We start from the raw sequence: 26562 nt of genomic DNA, 5'->3' as shown, positions 1-26562 counted from the left end.
AAATTTGCTAGTGCTGGGCAAGATTCAAACTAGTAACCTCCCTCATATAAGCACGCTGCCAGAACCACTCAACCACCTTACCTGTTTGTGTTGCGTCAGAGGTTTTCATCCTTTTGTTTCTATATGTTTTTTCTTACGAACGATTTTGTTCGGTTTTTTCCTTCTTTATTTTCCTTTCTTCTTCTGCTAAGTGTGTGAACCCCTTTTTTTCAAATTCGTGAACTTTAATTCAAATCAGTGAACTTTTTTTCAACATTGATGAACCTTTGGTCAAATCGATGAACCTTTTCTTTCAAAGTCGATGAACTATTTTCAAATCGGTGAACTCTTTTTCCAAATTTGATAAACTTTTTTCAAACTCGATGAACTATTTTCAAATTGGTGAACTCTTTTCAAAATTTGATGAACTTTTTTCAAACTCGATGAACTATTTTCAAATCGGTGAACTCTTTTCCAAATTTGATGAACTTTTTTCAAACTCGATGAAATTTTTTCAAAATGGATGAAATTTTTTCAAATCGATGAACCTTTCTTTCAAAGTCCATGAACTATTTTCAAATCGGTGAACTGTTTTCCAAATTCCATGAACTTTTTTCAAATTCGGTGAACTCTTTTCCAAATTTGATGAACTTTTTTCAAACTCGATGAACTTTTTTCAAAATGGATGAAATTTTTTCAAATCGATGAACCTTTCTTTCAAAGTCCATGAACTATTTTCAAATCGGTGAACTGTTTTCCAAATTCCATGAACTTTTTTCAAATTCGGTGAACTCTTTTCCAAATTTGATGAACTTTTTTCAAACTCGATGAACTTTTTTCAAAATGGATGAACTTTTTTCAAATTGATGAACCTTTTTTTCAAAGTCGATGAACTATTTTCAAATTGGTGAACTTTTTTCCAAATTCCATGAACTTTTTTCAATTTTGTGGACCTTTCTTCAAAAATGATGAAACTATTCAAATTCACGAATTTAATGTAAATAATTCATAAAATTGCGTTATTAATAGCTCGGCCGTGCGTTCTTATACTTTTGGCGCTTCAATAAAACACCAAAGTTAAGTTGTTCTAGTGGTTAGGCACACTTGTACAGGAAGACAGGGTCTCTAGTTCGAATCCTGGGAGGGGCGCCTATTGCTGTTTTTTAGTTAATTTCACTGCACAGGCGCGTTGGCCTTGTTGGGCCAGGCCCAGGTAGGCAGCGCGTGGGCGCTAAAGGCGCGGCTTAGGAGCTCCCGCTTTCAGCGCCGCTTTGGCATACTGGCGCTCGAAGGGCACACTATTGGGCCGGCCTAGCAAAAACTACCGATCGATGCACGAGGACAGTCGTTCGCTCGCTGCTCTTTTTTTAGGAGTTCCCTCGCTCGCTTCTGCTGCTTCGTTTTGTCAAAAAAAAACCTAGTTGGCTGGTTGACCATCTGACCATTGTATTTTGACTTTTGCAAAACTTCATAATAGTTAAAAAAAATGTAAATCTGCAAAGAGTTCATGATTTTTATGAAAAAAAAAGTTCATTGACTTTGAAAATCATTCATCAAATTTGAAATAAAGTTCATCCATTCGAAATAAAGTCATCAAAATTGAAAAAAGGTTCATCACCTTTGGAAGTCGTTCATCAAATTTGAAAACAAGTTCATTGCATTTGAAAAAAGTTCATCCATTTTGAAAAAAGTTCATATAATTTTAGAAAAAAATATTGACTTTAAAAAATTGATCATCGAATTTCCAAAAAAGTTCATCAGATTTGACAAAAATTAATCAAAATTGTAATAAAGTTCATCCATTTTGAAAAGAGTTCATGCATTTTGAAAAGAGGTCATTGAATTTTAAAAAAACATCTCTTTTGAACAAAGTTCATTGAATTTGAAAAAGTATCATCAAAATTTAAAAAAATCTTCGATTTTAATAAAAAAACACAAATATGAAGAGAAAGTTAGCATTTAGCAAAAAGATAAAAAGATAAAAAAAACTGGAACAAAGTTCCAAGAAAAAAAGGAAAAACGAACGAAATCATTCGAAGAAAAAGGGGGAACGAAAAAAGAAAGAAGAAAGTGTGCACCAGTTTGCATGAATACCTAAAACAAAGCGAAGCGCCGTTTAGAGCATCTTCAACAGCGGCTGTAAAAAACGCTCGCGCGGTAAAATGCGATTTTAACGTGCGCGGTACAGTTTCGCGCGCTCCAGTGGAGGCGGGAAACTCAGGCGCGCGGGAAATGATTGTGCGCGGGGGAGAAAGCGGCCGGCTGCGTGCTAGATTTGGCACGCCGCTTCGCCGTTCCATCGCTCTCCACCTCGCCACGGGCCCTCTGTCGCTCTTTCATCACTTCCTCTGCCGCTTTCTCGCCTCGCCGCCGACGCTCCACCATGCGGCCGCACCGCCGGAGAGCTTCGTGCTACCGTGGCGTAAGCCCATGCTCGTCCGGCTCCTTTGCCGAGATTCGGTCCTGCGACGTGCGCCTTGGCCTCGACACCTTTGAGACCGCCCACGAGGCCGCCCGCGTGTACGACGCGGCGGCGTGACGCGTGGACATGAACATCCCGGAGGTGCCGACGCAGGAGATGGCACAGGAGCGGGCGCCTCCACCACGACTTCTCACCGACGAGGATCGTCGCGAGAACCGGAGGCAGGAGCGCCGTCTCAGACTCGCCGAGATGGATGAGAAAGCCATGGCGCTGTCACGCCAACGCTTCCTACAGGACGTCATCAACGAGCAGCAGTTCTTCGCGGAAATGAGGGAGGAGAGGAGGGCGGAGCGAGCCGCCTATCGCGAGGACCGACATACGCGGAAGGCGGCCGCTCAATTCAACATCGAGCTAGGAGCAGCGTCGTCCTGAGACTCCAAAGATGATCGGTACTTGACGCCTTCATTGTGACGTCGGAGGAGGACATCACCGAGGTGGAGTCCGAGTCAAAGAAGGACGACGAGTAGTTTTTTATCTATCATTTTATGTATCGTAGGAGGAGGCTATGAACTATCTACACACTATCTATATATCATTTTTTTTCTATCATTTAATCTATCTATGTATTATTTTACCGTTTACTCTATCTATCTATTTGTTTTTATTTATCTATGTCTATATATGTATCGAGTTGTAGTAAAAAAATAGTGCGTCTGCTGGAACGGCTCACGCGCGCTCTACTTTGCAGCGGCCGCTGGAGCCAGCGCCCCACATCACGCAAAAACTCCCGTAAATAACGATGTAAACGCTTTTTTTTGCGCGCGCAAGTTGGAAATGCTCTTAGAGAAACTGATCTAGCAGACCCCGTAAAACGCCCGTCGTCCCGCAAAAATTCTAGCGAGTATGCGGGCTCGGCCCAATTTCCCGGCCAGAACAGAGCCCGCATACTCGCCTGTCCCGCAAAAATTTTTGCCGCAGCCAGCAAACCGCACGCCCCAAATAGTATAACTGCAGTTCCGCGACCCTTTTTGCGGGTTCAAATCCTATATCCCGCCGCCACGAGCCACCCGATTCCCCTTCCCCCCTCCACATTCCTCGCCGCCGGCGACCACCCGCCCCGCCTCCAACCGCCATGTGGGGCCGCATGTGGAGCTCCGGACGCGGCTCTGGCAGCAGATCCGGCGCGGAAGGGACCTGGAGCGCGAGCGACGCGTCCGGTCCGATGTCGCGCGGAAGCGCGGGGCCCGGAAATGGCCCAACCACGGCCTGTCGCCGCCGGCGAGCTTCCAGCGGAGCGAAACGGCGGCCCCGAGGCCTACGTCGCGGAGTCGTCTGCCCCGAGGACTACGTCGCGGACGTCGATGCCGTCGCGGCCGCCATCGCCACGCCGAGCAGATCGAAGACCTCGAGTGGCGGCAGGCGATCGCCGCCAATGAGAAGGCCGAGGAGTGGCGCCGCATCCGCGCGGAGCAGGCGGCGAAGTACGTCGACCTGTGCAGCTCTGCGGGAGGAGGATTGAGCGTCCGGCTCCTCCATGGCGTCGTCCATTTGCCGCGACCTCGTCGCCGTTAGATCCGACCCCTCTAATACTAGTTTAACGTAGTATGTAGTATAACTATGCTTGTAGTTTGTTGACCATGTGATGAATTGTGTAGTATGTGATGAACTATGTTTGTGTAATTTCTTCTTCGAAAGTGTTTTTTCAAATTATGCAGGTTCAGATACGGGTTCTATTCGGCCGCGCTAGTTTTCGACCCGCAAACACGATCTTCGTGAAACTGCAAACGCGTTTTGCGAGTCAAATTTTTGTAGGATCGGCTAGAGTTGCTCTTAGGAATTGCCCCGCGAGGCCGCTGCTCTCGAGTCTCGATCCCACGCGCACGCGATCGCTGCTGGTTCTTTTCTCGTTCTTCGATCACAAAACAGCAGGATCAATATGCGGTTCGGCGGCAATCCTTATGCCGCTCCTGGATTGAAAACGGGACGTCCGATTGATCTGCGACCGCGACAGTTTCATCATTCAGGTGTCCTCACCATCTCACGGCTTCCATGCATTATAGGTATGATTTTTTTATACCCAACTAGTAAGCTTACGTGCAATGCACGTCTTAAACCTTGATCAAAGTTGATTTCACACAAATATAAAATAAATGTTCCAAAAAAAGTATTAAGTTAAATGGGGACACACTGTTTTTCAAGTTGACATAGTTGTGGTCATGTTGTTGCATACAGACAGTAATATATGTTGTTTCATCCATTAGGTGTTCTGATTGGTTGTTAAAGAAGATTAAATTTTTTTATCACTGAAAAAGGCAACCTCACGTAGAATATATCAATGGCACCATGATCTCAACGTTTGTTAAGGCATAGAACTTTCTTACAACTGCTAGCTGATAAAAATAGTATCATTAAAATTTATTCAAATCAACTATATCTTTTTATTAAGGAAATTAATGATAACGGAAATATCATCAATCCACGATATCTATTAGATTGCCTAGTTCATCATTTGTGAGTGTATACACGCACGCAAAGATATGCTTGAGTGATGATCCAAGAGCAAGGGCGGTGAGGATAACAGTGCCACCTGTCAGCAGAGCCATTGCCTTAAATTTCGCTCTGACTGGATCATTACAAACTATGTTCTGCTTAACTTCGCATGCTCACGGGCAGGTGTAGAACTTTGAAACAAAGTTTGTATTACTTCGTAAATGAATATCACATCTTGAAAATCAACCCAATATACACACAAAAGCAGTAGGTGCTCAAAATGAAGAAATGCCATCTAATTTCTTTGAGAGAGAAAATAAATTCCATCTACTTATCGAGCAGAATAAATTCCATCTTGAAGTACCAATTCTTATTTTCATTGGAGCCCTACTTCTGAAAGCGTTTGAAGAACTTAGATGCCATCTTTTTCAACATCCTAAGATCACATCTCCATAGCGTCTCGCATATCAGATTTTGCAATCAAATCATACTCCCTCCGACCCAAAATAACTGTCTCAAGCTTAGTAGTACAATTTTGTACTAAAGCTAGTGCAAAGTTGAGACACTTATTTTGGAACGGAGGGAGTATTTATCAAGGAAATGTTAAGTGTGTTAAAGCAAAGCTCTGCAAATGGATAAGTCAATTATTTGTTCATTTGAACACTATACAATATATGAAGCATGTTTGAAATTCCAAATAGCACGACCAACCTTCTTAGAATAACTTAGTTCCTTTAAGCAATACATGTAGTGGTAAACATATCGGGCAATATTCAACATGCAAAGGAAATAAAAAGGGGAGTCATTTTTTCTTCTTGAAAAAATTCATCATCTTCCCAAAAAACGCCATACTCTATTTTAAAAAAATCATGGTGCCGAAGTTGACTTGATGAAGAATATTGTTAGAATGAGATTGTGATGTTTTTTTAGTGGACTTCTCGAAAACTTGTAGATAGTTTAACCATTTTTTGTTTTCTTCTATTTCAAAAACAATGCTGGTGCTAGACTTGAAGTGCTCATATAGCATCTTGAGATACTGGAACAATACGTCCAAAAATACCCTTTATCTCACAAGTGGTAGTATAAAGTAATTACATACAGTAGTGACATACAAGTGTTACCAGTGGTGCATAAATAAATTTCTGAATCAATAAATCCTTCAGTGTAAAGTTATTGGAAGTCATCAATTATATATGTTACACGAACCAGAGGTATGTGCATGTGAAGAGCTTATGGAAGGTAGAGGATTGTTGACTCGACCTGGCATTTGGCCAAGACCATTTCTGTGATTTAGAAAAGGTGTTGTTCGATGAATGCCGCAAGTGAATATTTCTCTAAGAGAAATATATACGTCATGTTTAAGCTTAATCAGTGGGGGCAAGAAGTGGCTCAGCTAACTCGAGATTTTCTACCACTTGGATTTTCCCTGGTTGGAGATACATTCGTTTTAATGGGATACAGATCCTATCATGTCCATCCAACCAAACAAATAAAACCAGGACTTCTAAAAGCTGGATGGCAATCTCCCATCCAGCTTCATCCAAGCAACCAAATGCTACTTAAAGATACAATAATTGTCCTGTGAACTTGCATTAAAAGTGAAGGTTCACTGAGAAATTCTCTATTGGTTTACCTGAAAGGGCATGTACCATGGCCTCAGTCGCACATGAAATACTGGATTATAAGGTTTGAAACAAAGCCAAGGTTAGTTGGTGGCACCCGGCCTCGACCTGCAGTTCACTGCCGAGGAGCGTGCCTTCTTCTTCGCATCTACCACCATGCAGCTCGGGAACGGCACGGAGGCCCTTTTCTAGGAAGATCGATGGATTGGCGGGCGTTCTGTTTGCGAGATTGTGCCGCTCCTCTACGCCCGCATTCCCAAGTGTCGCCGCAAGCTCAGGACCGTTGCCGATGGACTCCAGGCCAACCAATGGGCGTGGGACATTCACGGCACGATCGGCTTACACGAGATCGGACAATACCTACAGCTCTGGCAGGACATCAACGCCACGACCCTCTCTGGCGAGCCAGACCGCCTCATCTGGAAGTGGAACACAAGCGGCGTCTACTCCGCCAAATCGGCCTACCTCGCCACCTTCAACGGTTCCATGGGCTGCGACGCATGGAAGCTCACCTGGAAGAACTGGGCGCCCCCACGCGTCCGTTTCTTCCACTGGCTCGCCCGCCTGGACCGGTGCTGGACAGCTGACCGCCTCGCCAGCCGAGGCCTGCAGCACCCCGCACGGTGCCTCCTCTGCGACCAGGCCCCCGAGTCCATGCACGACCTCATCCTCGCCTGCCCATTCGCCAGGCAGATCTGGCACGACGTACTGCGCTGGCTCAGACTCCCCTGCAGCCCGCTCGACCGAGAGATCTCTCTCAATGATTGGTGGCGCACGGCGCGACATGACACCCCAATGCCCATGCGCAAGGGCCTCACCTCCGTGACCCTCCTCGTCCCATGGATGATATGGAAGCACTGCAACGATTGCGTCTTCAACAGAGGTCAACCCTCGACGTCCGACTTGCTCACCAAGATCAAAGATGAGGCCCCCCTTTGGGCCAAAGCCGGCGCCCTAGGGCTTCGTGCCATCTTGCCGCAAACCTGGGACGTGCACTGATGTGCCCCCAGGCACTGTAATTCCCTCCTAGGAGGATTGTAACCGAGACTCCCTTCCTTTCCAAAGCAATGAAATGCAAGCCCTTCTTGCGTTTTCCCGAAAAAAAAGTTGGTGGCACTAATTCAACTTGAATTTTTGTTGCTCAGTTTCAACAATATAGTCTAAAATAGCAGAGGGGACACATAGAAGAATGTTTACCTCTTGTCTCATGTCCTTGATGATGCCTTTGCCATCTGTAAAATCTTCCTTCAACCTTACATTCGTCTGAAATCATGTTGTTGCAAAACGAAACACACCAAGTATGTGATCATTATAAATACATCTCAAATTTGATGTAATCACCAAAATGTAAAGAAAAGAAGAGAAGATAAGTATCATTCAACCAATTAATCCATCAACATAAGTAGTATGAAGGAGACACGTGGTCGACACAATCTATGCATATACCTGCACAGATAAGTTATAAAAACTATCTTGTTAATTCAATGAAACTACAAAGAAACATTGTTGGATGAGGAAATAAAGAATGGCTAAATGATGCAATAATGGGTGCAATACTGTTTGCTTATATGAATTTGTAGTGGTGGCGCAACAAATATGATATTGCAGCGGCCGGTGAGGGATACCTTTAAAAAATCAATCATTTTGGTTCACACCTTTAATATGTACCCTTGTTAGAATCACATACTGCACCTCCACAGACACCATGTCCTCCTAGGAGCATCCATGGAGGATGGGAATTGCGACTATCATGAATTTGTAGTAGTGGCGCAACAAATAGGATACTGCAGTGGCCTGTGAGGGATACCTATAAAAAATCAATCATTTTGGTTTACAACAGAAAAAAATTCTAAAGGAGAACATGCTCACCTTATCCAATGGATCTAGAATGATGAACTGTGTAAGATTATAAGTAATGTAAATGCCACTAAAAAAGGAACATTGGTTTAACAAGCCATAACCTAGGTATTCATGTGGTAATTTTAGTTGCAAACATTTACCAAAAATATGAATAAGAATGTCAGGTTATTAATAATTCTAAAATACGAAAGATTATAGTAGCGTTTGTAGCCAAAATTCAGTACAGACTGCACACACTAAAAGTGCAGGGCGGTGGTCACAACTGAACAAACACAAACGACACACGGCAGTACTCAAAACCTGGACAAGTGGACATGCTCAGATTTCTCGTCCGTCTCACACACTACAACCTAGAGACTGAACATCGTGACAGGGCGGTGGTCATTGCCAAAAAATGTATCGTCAATGGATGTTCTCGTCATTTAGATTTTCAACTAATTGTTTGTCTGATTTGCAAATACTACCTCTGCATACAAGCCAAAAAACATTTACCTGAGCCGATGCCTATTGCATGTTGAAAAGAAGACAACAAAACCGTACAAAATGCTCTGGACTGCACTCAAAATCTAAAACAAGAGCCAATGTAAGTTGCATAATATACTAATTAAAAAAATTAGTAGGCATGCAAACAAATTGAAGTTACCTGGTGCAGATCTTTCCAGAGTGATCCCCAAATGGTAGTTTAAGATGTAAGCGCAAGTGCTCTGGATGCAGAACCACCTTGATACAACAAACTCCCTATTGACCAGGTCTTCCTTAAAACATCAATAGTATCATCAAAGAAGTCTCTGCTACAAAACTTGCTAGTGCAACTGACAAGTCGGAAAGTTGCAGCTAGTATCTCCCGGACGAACCAAATTACAGGGTACGAGATTGAATTGGCTGCAGGAAATAAAATGTAAATAAAATATTAGTAAGTCATTAGAATAAAAAACAAAAGGAAAAAAGAAACAGATCATTTAGGAGATTACAGTAACCATACCGATATTAAACATTGTACTGAAGATAAACCAAAATGACCACATGATCATCTGCACTGTACTGATAACCGCTGCATGATGTCTCCATCGCTACCATAGCAGCTGAACTAATGTATTCAATTGTTTCAGCACACACTTTCCATAGTGGCAGGGTATTTCTTCACTTCAGCATGTAAATCTACATAGCAACAATTCATTCCTAATAATAAGTACATCCTCAATCGTCATGCCATATTTAAGTCGCGACACAACAGTTTATAATAACAAAATCACCGATTGGAACCAAAATTTCACAAAAGCTTAGTATCTTCCCTTTACGTTATATTCTTCCACTGAAAAAAAGCAAATGCGTCTAAGCTATGTAAATTAGCACCAAGGATACTTGATGAATCAAACAAAAAATTGTGCATCCCATTGAACAACACTATGCTATTCTCCTCCATGGCGAGGCAGGCTTCACGATATTTTGGTGTAGAGCCAGTTGTGCAACCCCATCAGATTTGCTTATGACAGACACACTACCCTGTCTACATACACACAAACTAAAATTTTCATTTCTCATAAGAGATTCCTAATCCTTAGTTGAAATAGGTAAATTTGCAAGAAAATATGGAAGATGATCAGAACTACAACACATGATTGGAGATAATTTCCATGCATATAGCCAACAATTCCATGGAGGCCTTACAACTTACAAGAGAAAGATGCACTGAGTGACATGTTGAGGTGCGTCGGCAGATCATGCAGCTTCCTTGGCCTGGTCCACCTTGGCGACTCCACGCAGGCTTCCATTCTGTAGAAGAGCCAGATACCGGGGGAAACATCATGTTAACCAAAGGTCTGAAATCTGCCATTTCTGCAAACTGAAGTTTTTGCATATTATCCAGATGTAGCAAGTTCAGTGTTGTCAGTTTAGAAATGCACGTGCAACAAAATTCAGAACTATGTGTGAAGCAAAGGTCTGAAATCTATCATTCTGCAAACTGAACTTTACCATAAGAAAGAGAAACTCGAGGGAACTCAGATACTCAATGGGAAGGCCTTGCCATCCATCAAAGAGCTGCAGATCATCTCCACATGGAAGAGAGGAAGGAGTTCAGTAATTTTGTTAAGCTAGTCAATGGAAAGAAAGAAGTTCCTGGCCTTAAGAGTGCAGGTCCGTGCAGCAACTCCCGCCATTACAAGGTTCGCGTGCCTTAAGAGTGCAGGTCCGCGCATACAGCAACTGCCGCCATTACAAGGGCCACGACGTGACCTGCAGCAACGAAGGGATAATGTATCTGATGTTGTCCGGCCTCGCCGAGGTCGTTCTCTTGCGATTGCCGAGCCTGGAGAAGGTCACCTTATCTCCATCATCGCCGCCGTCATTTCCGTGACCTACTCCTTCGTCGCGCTCTTCCCGAGTGCCGCGACCTGCCCGTAAGGACAGGCCGGCGGGGCGGGGCGGGCGGATCCGTCTCTAGCGGCGACCTGCGGCGGCTACAAAGGCGGGTGGCTCCGGCGGCTCGCTGCGGCGAAGGGCGCGGGGCGGGGCGGGCGGCTCCAGCGCCGAGCAGCTCGAGCGGCGGCTCCGGCTAACGGTTGCGGGAGTTTGCGGGGCGGCGAGGCGAACGACGCGGGGAGAGGAGGAGGAGGCGAGAGATCGGGGTGGTGAGGCGGACGGTGCGGGAGGAGGTTGAGGGGGCGAGAGGTCGGGGTGGCGATTAGATTTTAATGATGGATGGATGTGATTGTTTGGATCTGCCCCTCTCTTACTTTTATAGTAGTAGTAGATTATTATGTAAGACCTTATACTATACTTCCTCCGTCTCAAATTACTTATAGTATAAATGAATAAAATAAATATATCTATAATTAAAATACGTCTAGATACATCCATTTTTCATACAAAAATATTTCCGGGTGGAGGGAGTACACATTATATATTTTTTCTGCGCGATATGTATACATTATAATTGCTTGTTTGTTTGTTTTTTGTAGTGAGATAGGGCCCGTATTTTAGGTTTTGCACATGCTCCCCGATTTTGCCCGCCCGGCCTTGTGACGGGACGCGGCCATGGCCCTCGTTTGTATAAAACCTCTACTAATCGTTTTCCTATAAACTAACCTTTCAATTAACGAGGTTCACCCGCAAAACAAAATCAACGAGGTGTCATCAGTCCCACCTTCAGGAGAAAGAGGAGAAGAAAAGATTGCATACAATGTGATTTGTTTCAGTTCTGGAGAAACTGTGATCACAAGACTACATACGAAGCACGAAAAAAAATGGGGCGTTGCGAGAATCGAACTCGCGACCTCTCGCACCCAAAGCGAGAATCATACCACTAGACCAAACGCCCTTAGTTGTTGTTTAATTACAACAGCTCTTACTAATTCTTTAACAACAGTTCCTGGTTAAGCTAGCTTGGGGCAAGCTTCACCGAAGGAAAAAGAAATGTCATGTGGGGAGCAGATTGGGTTTTCTCACCCAGTAAGAGAGGGTTAAACGAAATTGGAATTAGCGTGTCGGTGCTGAACATAACTCATACATATAAGATAAGTTTTGACGATCTAAATCTGGTATATTTCTTCCCACAAAAGAAAAATCTGGTATGTTTCGTCATGTGAGTATGCAAAAGCTAGAGTCCGACCATCGCTAGCATCGCAGTGAATAGTATAATACTAGTGCTGGCATACCATTTACTTAGGCCAGCTGAATGATAAATGCGGTGTTTTCAGTGTGAACAATCAAGACAGTTGAGTCATTCGTTCATGGCCATGAACGACCGTTAATACGACAATTTGACAAAATGGGATCGGATGAATTGTTTATTTCATCGACCGTACACTGTGAAACTTCCATGTATCTCAATATTTTTAGTTTGATTTTGATTAACAATTAGAACAATAAAATAGTACTATGAATTATGCAATACAACGTGGTTTCACTTAATAAAAATTGGAATCCAGTGGTATTAATTTTGTTCTACCGTGTAACCCGCGTCTTATCAATGAGTATTTCTTGGATCAAGCTTAAATATTGAAATATGTAGAGGTCTTACATTTCTACAATGAGAAAAGCACCATTGTACATAGCTTGAAACAGAGATACATCCAATCTCCCACCTTTATGAGTTAAACTTTTTAAAAATCAACAGAGTTTGTTTGATTTGATATTATTTAGTCCATAGGAATTTAATTTCGACAATGCAGCCATTTTTTTAAATAAACATCACCATGCCCTGTCTCCATTGATTTTTCTGTGGTGCAATCAATATTTTTTTGTTATAAAATGTCAGTGTGTGAACTATGAGAGTATTTAACCAAAAACTACCACTTTACGAATTTGTATCAAAAACATGCCCAGAAACTACCACTTTACGAATTTGTACAGAAAACTATCACTTTTATGCTAATCCGTGACTAAAAACTACCATGTTGGGAAAGTGCCCGATTCGCCTCTTCTAAACACCTTTCTGACAGGATGGGCCCACAAATCAGGTTGACCATTAACTTTGACCGTTATTACAAATAGGGCCCACACGTCAACCCTCTTCTTCCTCCTCTCTCCCTCTCTTTGGCATTTATACAAATACCTCGTGTGCACCTGCAAGCCACCTCCGCCGCCGACCAATGCCGGCGCTCACTCACGCACGACGGCGCACATGCTCGCGGCGGCGGCGGCGGCTACGCGCACGGCTGCGCACGCACACAAGCTAGCATGCAAAGCCAGCACAGTACACGCGAAGCTACGGCTGCATGCAGTGGGCAGCGATGTGCGGCAGCAGCAGCGGCGGGCGCTGCGAGCGACGGGCGCGGCGCGCTGCGGACGCGGCGAGCAGTAGTGGGCACGGCGGGCGACGAGGCGAGCTGGTTGCCGGCCGCCTCTAGCCGCCGCCACGGGCAGGAGCGCGTCGAGGCTGCCATGCTGTGCGTGCTTGATTCATGGTGATCGTGATGTGCATGCTTGATGTATGTGTGTGGTCTGTGCGTGCTCAACAACAAGCAGCGGCGGGAAGCAGCAGAAGTTGCGGCGGCGGCGGACAGTAGCAAGGGTCCGTGGCAAAGCAGGACGTCCCGGAATTCCTCCGACGCGAGTTGCCCCTGCTCAACGCGTCCCCGCCTCCCCGGCTGTCGCTTTGCTCCTCGCCGGAGCTGTTGGCCACGGACGAGCAGCAAAGGCCGAGCGCCGAGGTCGGGCTGCACGCCGCGCACCGTGCCTTGAGCGGTTGTGCATCAGGGCCAGCCTCGGCCTCGAGCATGCGTCTGGCGCGGGCCAGCGCACAGCTGAGTTGCGCGGAGGCGGCGGTGCTTGGGCACATCCCGGCGGCATATATCTCCGGGATCTCAGGCGAACTGCAGATGCACACGAGGTGTTTGTAGAAATGCCAAAGAGAAAAAAAGAGGAGGAAGAAGAGGGTTGACGTGTGTGCCCCATTTGTAATAACGGTTAAACGGTCAACTTGAGTTGTGGGCCCATCGTGTCAGAAAGGCATTTAGAAGAGACGAATCAGGCACTTTTTCGATATGATAGTTTTTAGTCACATATTAATAAAAAAATGATAGTTTTCGGTACAAATTTGTAAAGCGGTAGTTTCTAGACATATTTCCATGAAATGGGATAGTTTTCGGTTAAATACTCGAACCATGAAGACGAGCCACGCACTCAATCATGACCAGTCCAGCAAGCATACGTGTTCCACCAGACTGAGGTTGGAATGCATGCATGCACCTCTACGTGAGTGTACTATACATAGACATGAGTGCAGTATGTACGTTGTTAATTGTGTGAATGATCGAGACGGGGCATGCATTCGTGACAGTGAACAGAACAACCATCAAGATGACGACCTAGAGGGATGGAGTCGTGGAGGAGACACCGATCTGCACGTCCATTCACGCGCACTTCCCAGTACCACATCACGCCATTAGTTTTTCCAGAAGGATCTGTGCCATTTAATTCAGTAGATGTACAATTGATTTCACACACTGTACTAGTGAATTTTGCACACTGATAGAAAAATGGCCTGTTGTCCCGGCGGCATATATCCCGAACGGTCACCCATCCTCCCCCTCCCCCAGTCTGAGCACGCTTAACTTCCGGGTTCTATTCTCCCTCGCTCCAAGTTTGCACTTGTTGTTTTCCTGACAATACTAAGATGTCGATCCTATTAACCTTCATGAATTTTGCTTGAGCATGAAGTGACACATTTCATAGTTTGTTTTTAAAACTATTGTTTTAAAAAACAATAATTATTTAGTAACACTAATATTTCTTGAATAATTAGTTTGACCATTGTTTGACCACAGTTTGACCAGATTTGGCCAAAATTAAAATAACAGAAATAATTATTTAGTAACACTAATATTCTAGAATAATTAGTTTGACCATTGTTTGACCACAGTTTGAATTTTTTTCGATTTTTTTCACTCTAGATCTTAAAAGCCCCGTAACTTTTTTCTATTAGGTTTTTGAGGATTTTGAAAATGTTTAACGGGGTTCCCCCAATTAAATTTGGATGTAACTTTTCGAGTAGATGATTTTTCATATAAAAAACTTTTTCATCTGAGTTAGTATACAAAAGTTATGCCCATTTTTACAAATTTCAGAGAGATTTTGCAAATAAAGTCAAAATTCACATTTGCAAATTTTCCCAACAACTAGACCACATATCACATGGGAAACTTATTTTCTTTTATTTTTTTTTGACATTTCCATCATTTTCTTTTATTTTTTTAAAAACTGAAAAGGCGATCCACGCGGGGGGGGGGGGGGGTAGAGTTTGAAAATGGGACCTTTAGTACCGGTTCGTGGCATGAACCGGGACTAAAGGTCTCAACCCCATTAGTCCCGGTTCGTGCCTCAAACCGGGACTAAAGGTCTAATCTTTAGTCCCGGTTTGAGGCACGAACCGGGACCAATGGTTGTGGGCCAGGAGCGAGGCCCATTGGTCCCGGTTCATCCCACCAACCGGGACCAAAAGGTCCAGATGAACCGGGACCAATGGCCCACGTGGCCCGGCCGGCCCCCTGGGCTCACGAACCGGGACCAATGCCCCCATTGGTCCCGGTTCTGGACTGAACCGGGACTAATGGGCTGACCCGGCCTGGACCAAAGCCCTGTTTTCTACTAGTGCCAGTGGACTTGTGAGCCATCCATATGCAGTCCTGTTCAACCCGAAAGTAATTAAAAGTCGAAGAGAAAGTCACCCAAGGTGGGCACTAGCACTCCAAGCTTTCTCTATATATATACTAGATGATACCCGCGCGTTGCGGCAGGAAATTAAGAAATGAGTTATAGAGATATGAACAAAAAAGATAATGGTGGGGTGAGATATTTATCAGTTTGGCACATTTCAGTGCAGAAAATTTTAACATTGATACATCTTCTCAAATTCCAATGTCCTCAAAGTACTGTTGCAGCATACATCAATAGCCCATTCACAGGCTTTCAAGAATATTCCATTGTGACTCACGGTGAGGAGGGTAGTGGAACAACATAGATCAATGACTTGCAATAATAGAATAAGGAAAAACAACACAGTATTTACTTCAGGGTAGTGAGAACAAAAGGGCGAGCGATAAAAAAAAACACATACCAAGCTCTTACCTAACGAATGACCTACACATATCCAAAAAGGCGTCATAGATGATTCATAAGAAAAGAATAATCAACTGATATAGAAAAGGGTAATTAAATCACACAAAGTAAACAAAAAGAATGCTTTTGAAAAACAGGGTAGTATATGAGATATAGCTCTGATGATATAAATGCCAGAGTAAAAAACAAATGCCATAGTACAAATCTGAATATACACTTGTGACCAGCATTTTGAGAGAATAGCTTCACAAAAATAAGAGCTAAAAGTGGCAGATGGTTTGCCCGAGCCCAAAACATGCAAAATTTGACACCCTTCGTCCTAATATCAACCTGCAAGAAGTAGGTCGAGCAGGGAAAGGCTACATGAAATAAAACAATTATAATACAGCAAACACAATATAAACTGAATTGCTATATATAAGAACATGATAACTTGTTGCACATCTACAAAATATAAAAAATGAGAAATATAATTGCGTTAGTACATTTTGAGATATATCTTTGCCTACCCAGTTGCTTTGCGTGCCGGCGATAGCAAGATCCTACAATCAGAAATTAGGAAATATACATGGGTTTGTGCTGAAAATTAAGATTTCTTATTAGTCGACATGAAGATGCGGGTCAAATAAAAAATACAAAAAATATATAGTAGGCCTATCCGATTATGATATCAATGCTAAATTTCTGTACTTGTAGGAGGAACCTGCTGTTATGACAAAATAGAAGTCCATCCTTGAACTACCACATCAATAATTAGAAGCCTCTGTGACACCTTTCACACAGTTGTTTCAGTTGGGTGCTTCCAACCATTGGTCATACACCTGCAGGATAAGCATAAATAATAGTAGAAGATTGAAATAATAAATAATTGCTGAGAAATCAAAACAGAAAAAACTAAAGAAATGTGAAGCGAACCGGCATGCATGCATTTCAAGGAAAAGATTGTTAAACATGATTATGTAATGGTCTTGTAGACCCTGGTTGTAGGGATCGCTATTCTGGTCATCTCCAGGCGTGAGGTTCACGTATAGGATAGATTAGTTGTAGAGGGACTCTCCTTTTATCTCTCTCTCTCATCTATCTGGATTCCCTCTTGTAATCTTTCTGGTCTCCTCAACCGACTCCCATAATACCTCGAGGGAAACCTCTCGCTATCAATATAAGATCACGCGGCCCTCTCTGTTGAGGGTTGAGACGCTTCATCATCAACTTACATGGTATACAGAGCAGGCCTCTTCCATCCCATCTAGCTCATCCTTGTCGATCCACCTCGCAACCATGTCCACCTGCACCGCCGTTCCTACCTCTGGCCTCAACTACAGCACATCCGAGCCTCTCACCAGGACGAACTATGTCCTCTGGCGAGCTCAAGCACGATCCCAGATAATGGGCGCCGGCTTGTATGGCTACATCGACAAAACCATAGAGGAGCCTCCCAAAACCATAGCCACCAAAGACAAAGACGGCAAGGATCAGGTTGTCTCGAACCCTGCCTATGCCACCTGGTTTGTCCAGGACCAACAAATCGTCGCCTATCTTCTTCGAAACCTCTCCAAAGAGGTCCTTGTTCAGGTGGCGTCCATGGAAACCTCACATGCGATCTGGATAGCGTTGGCTAATATGTTCTCGGCCGTCTCCCTCTCCCACGTCAACAACATCCCCGCTGCCCTCACCAACGCGCAGAAGGGCACGCAATCTGCCTCGGCGTTCTTTGGTCACATGCGTTCCCTCTCTGATGAGCTTGCGGCGGCGGGCAAGCCTATCGGGGAACCAGAACTGATCTCCTTCATTGTTGCCGGCCTCGACATGGAAACCAACCACTCATCTCTGCCCTTGATGTTCGCGTCGGGCCCATTACTGTCGACCACCTCTTCTCTCTGGTTGCGAACTTTGATCAGCGCCTCGATATGTATCATGGCAATGGCGCTGGTGGCTTCAAGTCTTCAGTGAACGCTGCCTCCAGGGGCCGCCAGGGAGGCAACAGGGGCGGTTACCGATCTCAGAGAGGCGGGGGCAACAGCGGATCACGCGGCGGTGGTGGCTACCCAGGTGGTGGCGGCGGCTATCAAGGCGGCGGCGGCCATCCTGGAGCTGGTGGTGGCGACGGCTACCCCAACAATGGAGGAGGTGGCGGCTATGGTGGCGGCTATCACCAGAACAATGGTGGTGGTGGCTACCAAGGTAGTGGTGGCGGCGGCTACTATCACCCCGGCAACAACAACAATCAGCGGCGTCCTTCCTCCAACAACAATAGGGGACGAAATTTCCAAGGTTATGAAGGCTATGAAGGAAAGTGCCAAATCTGTAAGAACACAAATCATATTGCCAAAGATTGTGATTGGCGCTATGCTGATGATAATTCCCAGAAAAAGAAAGTTGCAGGTGCTGCAGATACATCATACGGCGTCGATACCAACTGGTACATGGACACAGGTGCAACCAACCACATCACCGGAGAATTGGAAAAGCTAACCATGCATGACAAGTATCGTGGCCATGATCAAGTTTACACCGCCGCAAATGGTGCAGGTATGGAAATTAGTCATATTGGTCAATCACTTATCACAACCCCACACAAAAACCTTGAGATAAATGAGTTTCTTCATGTTCCTAGTGCTTCCAAAACTCTACTATCTGTTCATAGAATTGCCCTTGATAACAATGGCTTTCTTGAGTTTCACCCATTCTTCTTTTTGATCAAGGATCAGGTCACGAAGAGAATTCTTCATAAAGGTGTCTGTGTGGAAGGACTCTATGCATTGCTCCCTCAGTATTGCCAATATAATAAAAAAATGTATGGTGCCATCAAGCTCTCTGCTGAAAGGTGGCACAGTCGTCTAGGTCATCCTTCGTTTACTACTGTTCATCAAATTCTTAGTAGGAATAAACTCCCAGTTGTTGGGGAGAGAAACTCAGAAACAATTTGTGATTCATGTCAAAAAGCAAAAAGTCATCAGTTACCTTATCCTGTTTCTACTAGAGTGTCTACCAAGCCATTGCAACTTATTTTTTCTGATGTCTGGGGTCCTGCACCCACTTCTGTTGGTAGACACTCTTATTATGTGAGTTTTATCGACGACTTAAGTATACTTGGATATACCTTCTTAAAAAACGTTCTGACGTGTTTCAAGTCTTTCACAACTTCCAAGCTCTTGTTGAACGAAAGTTCGATAGCAAAATCATTGCCGTACAGTCAGACTGGGGTGGTGAGTATGAGAAACTTAACTCTTTTTTTCAAAATATAGGTATCTCTCGTCATGTCTCATGCCCCCATGCACATCAGCAAAATGGGTCAGCTGAATGTAAGCACAGACACATCGTTGAAGTTGGCTTAGCTCTTTTAGCCTCAGCCTCTATGCCTCTCAAATTCTGGGATGAAGCTTTTCTCACTGCTGTACATCTTATCAACATGTGGCCTAGTTGCACTATTTCCAATGAAACTCCCATTGAACGTCTGTTGCATGTCACACCAGATTACACCACTCTTCGAGTCTTTGGTTGTGCCTGTTGGCCCAATCTCTGTCCCTACAATCATCGTAAGCTCATGTTTCGCTCTAAGCAATGTGTCTTTCTTGGATACAGTGCTCACCACAAGGGTGTCAAGTGTCTTGATGTTTCTTCTGGTCGTGTTTATATTTCCCGTGATGTTGTGTTCGATGAAACAGAATTTCCTTTTGCCAAGCTTCATCCTAATGCCGGTGCTCTCCTGCGGAAAGAAATTCTTCTTTTTCCTTCCCATCTCTCCGGCGTTGATCGTGTGGGTACCGATAATAATGATGACCTTTTATTGACTAATGTTCCTCCTACTGCCTCACCTCTGTTTGATGATACAGGAAACACCACTGCAGAAAATAATACGTTTAATGGTGCAATTTCTGGCGAAAATGCTACTCAGGGGGATTTTGTGGCACCTGCCGTTGACCTGGCGAGATCCTCCTCGGGATCGGCGCTCCTGAGTGCGTCAGGCCCGACCGCATCCGCCTCAGGATCGCTGGCGCGTCAGGTGGACCGCGTCAGTCCCACGTCCCCGGCTCTGCGCCTCTCTCCGTCCGCCACGAGGCAGTCCACCACTGAGCCGGACCCCACCATTGAGCCGGACCCCTCGTGCGTCTCCATCCAACCGACGCCTGGGGTTCCATCTGCGCGGTTTGGGACTGACCCGCATGTCTACGTCCGATGGGCGTCACAGCCCGCGGCCACTATGCCAGGTGGGCCTGATGTGGGATCTGCGCCGGATCTGATTCCCTCACCTGGATTGTCTGCGCCTGGTTCGGCCAGTCCTTCGCCACTTCACGCCACGCCCGCCACAGACGATCTGCTGCCATCGTCTGATGCTGCTGTCTTGGGATCCAGCAGCTCCTCTGTCCAGCAGGATTCAGCAGCTCCTGGATCTTCTGTGCTTGCGCCATCACCACCCAGAACACGTCTTCAATCAGGCAAACTCCAACCAGTTAATTATAAAACCAAGTATGGTCTTGTTGTTTCTGCTGTTTCACCAGGTGAACCGCGCACTGTTCATGATGCTCTTGCGGATCCTAACTGGAAGCAAGCTATGGATGATGAGTTTCATGCTCTTCAGAAAAATCATACGTGGCATCTTGTTCCTCCTCATCTAGGTAAAAATGTGATTGACTGCAAATGGGTGTTCCGTATCAAGAGAAAGTCAGATGGTACCATTGATCGCTATAAAGCACGGCTTGTTGCTAAAGGATTTAAGCAGAGGTATGGACTAGATTATGAGGATACATTTAGTCCTGTTGTTAAAGCTGCCACCATTCGTCTTGTTCTCTCTATTGCGGTGTCCAGAGGATGGAGTCTTCGCCAACTAGATGTGTAGAATGCGTTTCTTCACGGTGTTCTGGAAGAGGAAGTGTATATGAAGCAACCTCCTAGCTTTGTGCATCTTGGCAAGCCCTCTCATATCTGCAGACTTGATAAATCTCTTTATGGAGTGAAGCAGGCCCCACAAGCATGGTACTCTCTCTTGAGCATGAAGTTGCAAACTCTTGGTTTTCTTCCCTCCAAATCTTGGGGACTTGCATTTCTTTCTTGGCATTGAGGTCAAACGAACTCCAGAAGGTGGTCTTCATCTGTCTCAAGAAAAATATGCAACTGATCTTTTGAGCAAGGCAGGGTTGCAAGGCTGTAAACCATATCCAACACCACTCTCCAGTTATGAAAAATTGTCTCTCACAGAGGGTACTCTCTTGAATCAAGAGGATGGAACCAAGTACAGAAGCTTGGTAGGTGCTCTTCAGTACTTGACGCTTACCAGACATGATATCTCCTTTGCAGTAAATAAAGTGTGTCAGTTTCTTCATGCACCCACTACAGCCCATTTGACTGCTGCTAAACGCATCCTCAGATATGTGAAACATACTTTAGGTGTTGGCCTCATGTTCAACAAGTCATCTTCCACTCTTGTTAGTGCCTTTTCTGATTCTGACTGGGCTGGATGCTTGGATGATAGGAGATCAACAGGTGGTTTTGCAGTTTTCTTTGGACCCAACCTGATCTCATGGTGTGCAAAGAAACAGGCAACAATGTCAAGATCAAGTACTGAGGCGGAATATAAGGCTTTGGCAAATGCAACAGCAGAAATCATATGGGTTAAGTCTATGTTCAAGGAGCTTGGTATTTTTCCCACACAAACTTCGTGTCTTTGGTGTGACAATCTTGGTGCTACATATCTTTCTGCTAATCCTTTTTTTCATGCAAGAACTAAGCACATTGGGATTGACTATCATTTTGTGTGGGAAAGAGTTGCTTGCAAAGAGTTGGAGATTCGGTTTGTCTCCTCCAAAGATCAAGTTGCCGATGGCTTTACAAAAGCTTTATCCACAAGACCATTTGAAAAATTCAAACGTAATCTAAACTTGCAAAGTTTAGAAGTTTAGATTAAGGGAAGGTGTTAAACATGATTATGTAATGGTCTTGTAGACCCTGGTTGTAGCGATCGCTATTCTGGTCATCTCCAGGCGTGAGGTTCACGTATAGGATAGATTAGTTGTAGAGGGACTCTCCTTTTATCTCTCTCTCTCTCTCTCTCTCATCTATCTGGATTCCCTCTTATAATCTTTCTGGTCTCCTCAACCGACTCCTGTAATACCTCGAGGGAAACCTCTCACTATCAATATAAGATCATGCGGCCCTCTCTGTTGAGGGTTGAGACGCTTCATCATCAACTTACAAAGATTTGCCTCAATTGATTAGACCATACTGTACTAACCTATGAAGAAACAACCATATTTGCACGGAATTAAGCGTCTTAATACAGAATGTGGTTAAGAAACAAACCAATTTCCTGTGATTGTGGGAATTCCCTTTCCTGCTATTTCTGTAATTCTCCTTTGACACATGCATGAGATTTTGTGTTTGTTCTCTCGAGAAGCAATCTGTAATTATAATGAAGATTAGCTCATGTGTTTACGTCAGTAGTATTAAGCACAAGTAGATATGTCATTCAGGCCCAATCCTCACCCTAAAAAATATAAAAAGAATAGGCATACATGGTAGGAAGACAAACAAACACTTTCATAGATGGGATAATATTTGACATTATAATAGGGATATAAATAAAATAAAAAATCAAGGAAAAACCTGAGGATGGGTCGATTGTATCCACGGAGGAGATAAAAGCCATGAACAACTTCGATTCATAGGTGTGGTGATCAATCTTGCGATTAGCGACGCACAGGTCAACGACGATGTCGTGGCCAGGCCGAAGGAGTCCGTACTCGTCAGAGAAGGAAAGGAAAGGAGGTGGAGGAGTTGGGATCAGAAGTCGAGGGAGCGGCTTCGTCATCTCCTATAAATGGATCGTGGAGGATGGGGGAGGGCCATCTTGTACACCAGAAGAACGCTGCACCGCGGGCAATAAATGGCGTCTCTTCATCTGCGTTGGTGGTTGCCATTTCTTTCATGGCGAATGGCGGCGGCGAGGGGTAGAGAGAGCGACGACGATACGACTTACAGCTGAGAGGATGAAGCCTGAACAACCTAATGTAATTACATGGGCTAACACCATAGCCGACGACCGAGCCAGATAAAGATCACGTGCCAACTATTGAGCCAGGCAGCCCAAGTCCAAACAATGGCCAGGTTGCAGCGTGATGGGACAGGTTGCCGAGATGCAGCGTGTACGTACATATGCACTGCCTTTTTTAGTCAACCCTACCGGTGAGTGTAAAATCCGTGAGGTTTGCTGCATAAAACATGTGGGCGTAGTGGTCGTAATGGGTATGTCATCGCAAACATTTGGGCGCAGTGCACGAAGATGGTTCGTCAGATGACGTTACACCACTGTGGCCGTAGTGGGAATCAGAACAATTGGTTGCTCTTTTGCAAATTAAAGCCTCACGTGGCATGATGCTGATGTGGACATTGTGCATGTTGAGAGAATTGGTTGTAGTGGGAGATCACCTTCTTAAGAATGTAAGATGTAAGATACGACACCTCTACCCTCTTATTCTCTCACAAAACACATGGAGACACAACTTCCCACCATTCTACTAGCCCATTGAGCTCTCTTTCCCCCTTTTTGCTAACAATTATGACCATGGCTAGTCCATTCGTCATCTTTGTTTATCTACTCATAGTGCTACCTCAAATCCAGGCCACTTCTATCCCCTACAATGGGACTGTACCTCTTCAGGGGTGTCAGATCCCTTATACGACCGAGGTTAACTTGCACTTGTTCTTCACCTGAAAAAAAAAAAACTTGCACTTGTTCTTGCACCAATTTGTTGACAGGCCAACTACTCTCTCCACCTCAAGCAACATCTCTCTTCCTCTCCCAGGAAACCATGAAAAGGCAAGTGCGCCACGCAGGAGCCATTATAACTGCCTGAAAATCGGTGGCTGAAAAGTTCTTCTTTTTTAGTTTTTAGAATATAAAGTTTCTTTTCTTTGAAAGCAACGGTGGTGGAAAAGTGAAGGAAAACACATACCCTCTGTCGCCCGCTCCCGGAATATTCCCAAGAACAATCCTGGCAATTAGTAATCAAATCCGGCCTCCATTAGCTGGTGCGCCTCCCAAATTTAACCCACCCGCGGGAGTGGAAAGGGGGGGGGGGGGGGGGGAAGCCAGATCTCGCAGAAATGCGGACTGCATCACGACGCATTACGACGCTGCCGTGCCTATTAATCAATATTCTATTAGCAATAGTTTCCGTTCGCCATTTCGATTCATGGCCTACCAAGGTCGCCCGCCGGCCGCTATAAATACGTCGGCCGTGGCGCTCGATCCGAGCACACCATCATATTCATATTGCTCTCTCCATACGTACATACTCAGCTCCTCTGGTTCAATTAGATATCTCCGAGGTGCAACAATGGCCGCCAGCAATGACGCAGGCGTGGTGGTCGTCTTCGACTTCGACAAGACCATCATCGACTGCGACAGCGACAACTGGGTCGTCGACGCCCTGGGCGCCAGCCAGCGGTTTGACGAGCTCCTGCTCCACCTCCCATGGAACTCGGCCATCGTAAGCCTCTGTTTCTTCGCATCGTACGTGATGCCTTTTTTGTGTCGCTAATGCACCTGGTAATCGTTCCAATGATTGCTCTGGTCTTAGATATCACTTTATGACCCTTTTGCAAACCAAATCTCAGCAGCTGCTGCAGTGCGCATTTCACTCTAAATTGTTTAAAATTTCGTGGAGTGCGCGCGCACGTAACGCAGAAAGGTCGCGATATTTTATGCATGGAATTGTTGCGTTCTTTTTTAAAAGGACGCCATGATGGGCGAGTTGCACTCTCAAGGCAAATCGATGGACGAGATCGCGGGAAGCATCAGGACGGCGCCTCTGTCCCGTCACGTCGTGGCGGCCATCAAGACCGCGCATGCTCTCGGCTGCGAGCTGCGGATCCTCAGCGACGCCAACGCATTTTTCATCGACACCGTCCTTGCGCACCACGGTCTGGCCGGCTACTTCTCGGAGATCAGCACCAACCCGGCCAGCGTCGACGCCGGCGGCCGCCTCAGAATCACCCCGCACCACGACTTCCGTCACGGCTCTTGTAGCAGCCACGGCTGCGCCCTCGCCACCTGCCCTCCCAACATGTGCAAGGTGACGCACCAGACACTTCGTTGCTACGTAGATTTCGCTCTTTTTTTTTGCCTGAAATGAAATATTCCATTCATTTTGTCGTGGCAAAAATTCAGGGCAAGGTGATGGAGGAGATGCTGCAAGAACTGTCGGTGGCGGCGGCAGCGGGGATGAGGAGGCCGAGTAGAGTGGTGTACCTCGGCGACGGCAGGGGCGACTACTGCCCTACCCTAAAGCTGGCCGAGCGAGACTATATGATGCCCAGGAAGGGCTACCCCGTGTGGGACCTCATCGCCGGAGACCGGCGGGCCGTCCGCGCAGACGTGCGCGGGTGGGCCGACTTCAAGGACCTGGAGACGGTGCTGCTGGACATCATACACGAATGCGCCGTGGCTGCCATGGTTGAACAAGACGGTGGAGGTCAGGTGGTGGTGGGCATGGTGGTGCCAGAGTGTTGTGCCCTTCCTGCTCCCAAGGTGGCGATGGCAGTTCTCCCCAAGGCAATTCATGCGTCCAACTGACACGCATCTTTGCCAAACCAAGGACATTTGGCGTCTCCATGGAAGCATGGGAGATACTATAATGGCTTTCCCAATCGTAAAGTAGAAAGACTATACTACTCCTGCTTTCTTACGTCTACAGTAGTACCTTAAGCATGGGACATGATTAGCTCGATCATACTTCTCTTGGAACTGAAGCCAATGGAAGTACTGCATGTACCGGTGTAGGAGCCAGCTGACATCCACAAGATGTTCTCGCTGTATAGTTCCTTCGTCAACATCGATCCAGGCTTCCGGATTACATATTTGTGTTGATCTAATGTACTTTGGTATAAAAAAAGTCATGTAATCAAGATTAAATCATACTGCTAGCCCTATCGATTTAGATATAATTTGCCTCTAGGTTCTGAAAAAATTGAGTCACAAAGTTATAATGGTTTGTAGAATGTTTATGTTGCGTAGATGTGTTTTAGATGCTCATGTAAGTTTGATGTTGTTTCTTGGATTAATACACAATACCATCGGGGTATGAATTATGGCCGTGACGGTTTCGCGCAAAAATAACGCATGTAGTCAATTTCAAAAAAAAATTTAAGTTATCAATTCAAAATTGTGTAGTTAAATGTATGTATATATTTTCTTCTACACAAAAAATACATAGGGTTGTGTGGTTAGCCCTTTTTTCGTCTTACCTCCACACCCCCACCCTCTCCGTTTTTTTATTTTCTCATTCTTCCACTGATTTCCTTGAGAACCGCCTCTGGCCCACCTTTTCTTTGTACTCCCTCCGTTCCAAATTACTCGTCGTGGTTGAACTAAAACCACGACGAGTAATTTGGAACGGAGGGAGTATCAGCTAAAAACATGTTTTCTTTGATAGATCAATAAGTATTGACTAACAAAAGTGCTCGTGCGTTGCAACGGAAGAAAAAATTATCACATTCCCCTAACCCAATAATTCCGAGTCAAGACCCTAATAGTTTCATGTCCTTTCTTTCAACACATGGCATCCCATTTGTGTTTGCCACTTATCCTCTTTCTCACCCTCTTCAATCGTCGCCTCAGTGCTCACACAATCA

General features: G+C 45.1%; 2 protein-coding genes, 1 non-coding gene and 2 pseudogenes across 3 annotated transcripts; 4 read left to right on the top strand and 1 right to left on the bottom strand.

Annotated features, from left to right (window-relative positions):
* Positions 1 to 2527: 2527 nt before the first annotated feature.
* Positions 2528 to 2833, top strand: LOC147958239 (uncharacterized). The gene has a single exon (XM_087532008.1). It carries the CDS (start codon positions 2528 to 2530, stop codon positions 2831 to 2833), a length of 306 nt encoding a protein of 101 aa, XP_087388134.1.
* A 3708-nt stretch (positions 2834 to 6541) lies between these two features.
* LOC147958238 (uncharacterized) lies at positions 6542 to 7512 on the top strand (annotated as a pseudogene).
* A 4108-nt stretch (positions 7513 to 11620) lies between these two features.
* TRNAP-UGG (transfer RNA proline (anticodon UGG)) lies at positions 11621 to 11692 on the bottom strand. The gene has a single exon. It is a non-coding gene; the product is annotated as a tRNA-Pro (tRNA).
* A 5519-nt stretch (positions 11693 to 17211) lies between these two features.
* On the top strand, positions 17212 to 20770 carry LOC147958237 (uncharacterized; annotated as a pseudogene).
* A 3387-nt stretch (positions 20771 to 24157) lies between these two features.
* Positions 24158 to 25901, top strand: LOC125523076 (inorganic pyrophosphatase 2-like). The gene is made up of 3 exons (XM_048688122.2): positions 24158 to 24419; positions 24666 to 25004; positions 25100 to 25901. Exons 1-3 carry the CDS (start codon positions 24267 to 24269, stop codon positions 25502 to 25504), a joined length of 897 nt encoding a protein of 298 aa, XP_048544079.1. The 5' UTR covers positions 24158 to 24266; the 3' UTR covers positions 25505 to 25901.
* Positions 25902 to 26562: the final 661 nt, after the last annotated feature.

Source organism: Triticum urartu, chromosome 7A (genome assembly GCF_056163025.1).
Source record: "Triticum urartu cultivar PI428250 chromosome 7A, HENAU_Tu73, whole genome shotgun sequence".
NCBI classification, from domain to species: Eukaryota; Viridiplantae; Streptophyta; class Magnoliopsida; order Poales; family Poaceae; genus Triticum; species Triticum urartu.
The sequence above is the reverse complement of the archived record's forward strand: the minus strand, read 5'-3'. Positions and strand labels throughout refer to the sequence as shown.

Bases quoted from the DNA above. Each gene is read 5' to 3' on its own strand.
- LOC147958239 (XM_087532008.1), top strand. From the start codon at position 2,528: ATGAACATCCCGGAGGTGCCGACGCAGGAGATGGCACAGGAGCGGGCG.
- LOC125523076 (XM_048688122.2), top strand. From the start codon at position 24,267: ATGGCCGCCAGCAATGACGCAGGCGTGGTGGTCGTCTTCGACTTCGAC. The intron at 24,420-24,665 runs GTAAGCCTCTGT...CTTTTTTAAAAG, and splicing joins TCCCATGGAACTCGGCCATC to GACGCCATGATGGGCGAGTT. The intron at 25,005-25,099 runs GTGACGCACCAG...GCAAAAATTCAG, and splicing joins GCCCTCCCAACATGTGCAAG to GGCAAGGTGATGGAGGAGAT.